The following is a 3,655-nucleotide window of genomic DNA, read 5'->3' as shown; positions in this document are numbered from 1 at the left end:
GTATTAAAGATCATTTAAACAGTATCTTTTATGTTTCATATTTCAGATATTAGAAGATCCTATTACCACGTGTCTTTCTCCCTCAGTGTATGACATGATCTGTAAACTCGGGTTCGAAGTCGGAGGAAGTCATGATATCAATAGTATTGTAACTCCAGATGGTGAAGTGTGCTGGAAGACACTAACGGACTGTGTGATCTGTGCTGAATCAGGTTTGCGCTTTCTCCGCATCTTGAGCACCTGTCACTGTTGTGCCACTGAAGAGGCTCAACCTGCAGAATTCCCTGACCGTTGCTGCGTGTGGTTAGAGGATGTTAAAATACAAGCTTAACTCCGAAGGCAAAAGGAGTTGGTGTAAAAGAGAGGGAACGAGGCCAGAGAGGGATAGAAGAGTTAACGGAAAGCCAAGGAAACTGGAAGAAAAGGGGGCCTGGAGAGGCAGTGAGGGCTGTGGAGGGCGGAGGGCGAGGGCCTCAGCTCTCGGCCGTCAGTCCAGGTGGAAAAGGGTAGAAATACAAGGCATGAATTCGGGGTATGACATCACCATTAACATGGTAACGTCTCGCACATTTTCAGAGCAGGTTTTTGGGTTGGGATGTTTGACGATAGTTCTAAAGATGACGGCTGAAGATGCTTGGTCCAGCAATTTCGGTAAGTTCCAGGACCTTCTAGATCGGCACTTAGAGACAGCAAAGAGGAAAAGGGCACTGGAAACAGCCAGATGTCAAGCAATAGGGGATCGCTTGAGTAAATTGTGAAAAATGCACGCAGTGGAATATGCAGCGGTAGAAAAGAATGAGGAGGCCTGTCTTATCGACATCTCTGCGCCATGTTGCTGAGTGAAAATGAGCAGATGTTTGTATTTGTTTGTATATCTATAAATATTTCTAAATGTACACAAGGAATTAATACTGCTCTAGGAAGGACAATTCTGTGGTCAGGAAGGATATGTTCACCCTTTTATATTTTTTTGATCACAATCATTTGAATATTCAGCTCTAAATATAAAAAAAATTCACATTATAAGCGTGTTCTAAAATAAGGTCATTGGAAATCTCACAGTTGAATAATGTTAAGTAAAAATAATCGTGTTAAAATATTGCATATACAGTATGAGCCTGGTTTTCTATAAACATATGGGTAAAGAAAGTGAAGAAAATATTTGTCTCCTGTCTGAACCTTCCTGTATTTTCCAAACTCTACTGATAGCATATTTTTCTTTTATAATCAGATAAGCACTATGTAATTTATTTCCCAAAACACAGGAGTAACTTTTTTGTTAGTTCAGTTATAAACTGGTTTTTGACTGTGTGAAAACTTTGTAATTCGAGCAAATTTGCTTTGACGAGTCAGACTAGACTGTCACGTGATGCGGAGCTATGGTGCTACCTTGTTTTCTTGCCCTTCAAGCCCAGGGTCTGGATTACTGGGGAAGCGTGAGGCTGCTGGGCCCTGTGTGTGAGGCCATCCATTCACACCTGTCACACCTGCCCCGGGGACAGCTGGAAATGCAGTTCGCACAGTGGCTCCAATGGACAAGCTCCCCTGAGGTTCGGCCTTTGAACAACCTTTGGAAAGCAAAAGCTTTGAAAATTCCACTTGGAGACCCTTATTACTTGCTAATCTTAAAGGGCTCCGTCTCCTTTACGCCTCTTTGAGCTGTGAAGAAGGCTTGCAGGTTGGGAGGGAGACTCGGAACCGTTAGGCAAAGTCTGAAGCCTGAGCTGAGAAGCTCATGTTGTGGATGAAGGAAGTTTGGGGGGCAGCATCAGGGTCGGGGCTGGGAACGTAGCTTGATACATGACTGCTGGTCCTGGGACAGAGTGAAGTGGACTTCCAGGAAAAAAGAAAGACCTGGATAGATAGTAAGGTATTCTTGAAACGGGGCCGGGAGACTGGTGAAAGGGGGATCGGAGGGAGGAGGGCCGTTCGGGGCCTCCCCAAACCTTATTTTGGTTGGCTGGTTAGTTGCTTTCCACCAGCCATTTCTCTGGGCACATTAACGGCCACCATAGAGCAGTAACTCTGAAAAGTCTAATTCTAAAATACTTTGATCTCCTAATTTATAGTACAAGGGTCATTGTGTCTCCCTTTGTAATAGCTCTCTGGAGTAGCAGGGCGACCTGCCTTATGTTTATCTACTTTCAAGAAGTAAGCAAAATGGAAAATGAGATTTAGGTCAGAATATTTGACTTCAGTTTACAGTTCTGCCACATTTATTGCTTTCAGTAAACATTTTAAAGAACTTTCAGAGAACTCCTTAGATAGTAAATGTTTTTTTGATTCAGTATTGTTATAGTTGTATAGAAAATGTTTACTTCTGCCAAAAAAGTCACTAAATATTACAAAATCTTCAGAGATTTGAATTTCATGAATAATATTGATACTTTGAGAAATATTTCTTATTGAGCATAAATTCTAACATGTATCTTATTCTAAACAGTTATTTGCTGAAATATTTGATGCCTTGGAAAGTCTTCAATCTCCTGCAATTTCTCTTAGCTTGATGAAGCTGACATCATGTCTAGAGCGATCCTTGGGTGACGTAAGTGTGAGAACTCTTTCATTGTTGGGCCGTTAAAGCATCCGAATGAACATTAAACTGTTCGATAGTTGCCCTTAGATTTTTTAATTTTAATTATTGTCCTATAAAATGCAGTTGTTTGATGCGGATTTTCAGTATTTTTTGAATGAAATTAAGACATCGGTGTCCTCAGTACTTGTCTCCCCTCGTTTATACAAACAGTTGCTTTGGGGGTGATTTTCTGAATATCTCTTGGCTGATTATAGTGCAATTGTTTTATGATTTTTGTTTGAATTTTAGGTATTTTTACTGCTTGGAAAAGAATGCCCCTTTCTTTTAAGAGATCTGCTTGCATCTGAAGAGCTCGCGCACGTCTTTGGGCAGTCTGTGGTAAGTTCGTTTACCCACCGCTGATAGAGTAGGCACGACACAAAACAGTTAATGCCAACTATTCTTTTGTTCCTCAAAAACTGATGCTGTAATAGGAAAAAATCATATCAGTGAGTCGAGCATATTCTTCTTTTCCACCTCCCTTTTCAAAATCGCCACTCTTCTGGCCAAAAGACACACGCCTCTCCTAGCCTCGGTCTTGGTGTGGTGTCCTCTGCTGTGATGGCTCTGGCGTGATGACATCTGGTGTGATGGTCTCTGTTGCGATAGCCTTTGGTATAATAACCTCTAGGGGGCCAGGTATATGAACAATTGGAAGTCTATTGATTTCGTTAATTATATATTAATAATTACAACACTGACATTCTAAAATAAGATTTTAACTCTTTAAAGAGTGGCATTACAATTTTATTCTAAAATATCAATATTTTTAATATGAGGGACATTATGCCCTTTGCCACTGTTCAAGTTTATGGTGAATAAATAACTCAGATGTCAGTTAGAAAGCATGCAGAGCTATATACCTTTTCAAAATCCTCTAGAGAGCACATGATCAAGATTGTTTAAGACCAACCTTTAGGCAACTGACAGGCAGGGTAAAGGTGAGGAGGAAGCCAGGCACTGCCTTGGGAAGGGGTCTGCTGGGCCAAGATGTTTAATTGTGTAATGTATCATGGGCTCAACGCGTTCTTTTTGGACGGGAAATTCGTTTTCGGTAAAGGTGATTACTCACCCCTTGTC

General features: G+C 41.1%; 1 protein-coding gene across 1 annotated transcript in view; it reads left to right on the top strand.

Annotated features, from left to right (window-relative positions):
* Positions 1 to 26: 26 nt before the first annotated feature.
* ERMARD (ER membrane associated RNA degradation) overlaps positions 27 to 3,655 on the top strand; it is a 21,023-nt gene continuing 17,394 nt past the window's right edge. Inside the window, exons 1-4 of the mRNA XM_023521738.1 lie at positions 27 to 212; positions 1,411 to 1,550; positions 2,444 to 2,545; positions 2,825 to 2,933. Of these exons, the coding sequence (XP_023377506.1) occupies positions 95 to 212; positions 1,411 to 1,550; positions 2,444 to 2,545; positions 2,825 to 2,933 (469 nt within the window). The 5' untranslated portion in view covers positions 27 to 94. The remainder of the gene's footprint in view (positions 213 to 1,410; positions 1,551 to 2,443; positions 2,546 to 2,824; positions 2,934 to 3,655) is intronic.

The sequence above is a fragment of the Pteropus vampyrus genome, unplaced genomic scaffold, assembly GCF_000151845.1.
Source record: "Pteropus vampyrus isolate Shadow unplaced genomic scaffold, Pvam_2.0 Scaffold313, whole genome shotgun sequence".
In the NCBI taxonomy this organism is placed as follows: domain Eukaryota; kingdom Metazoa; phylum Chordata; class Mammalia; order Chiroptera; family Pteropodidae; genus Pteropus; species Pteropus vampyrus.
Note: the sequence above shows the minus strand (reverse complement) of the source record. Positions and strands in the feature narration are given on the sequence as shown.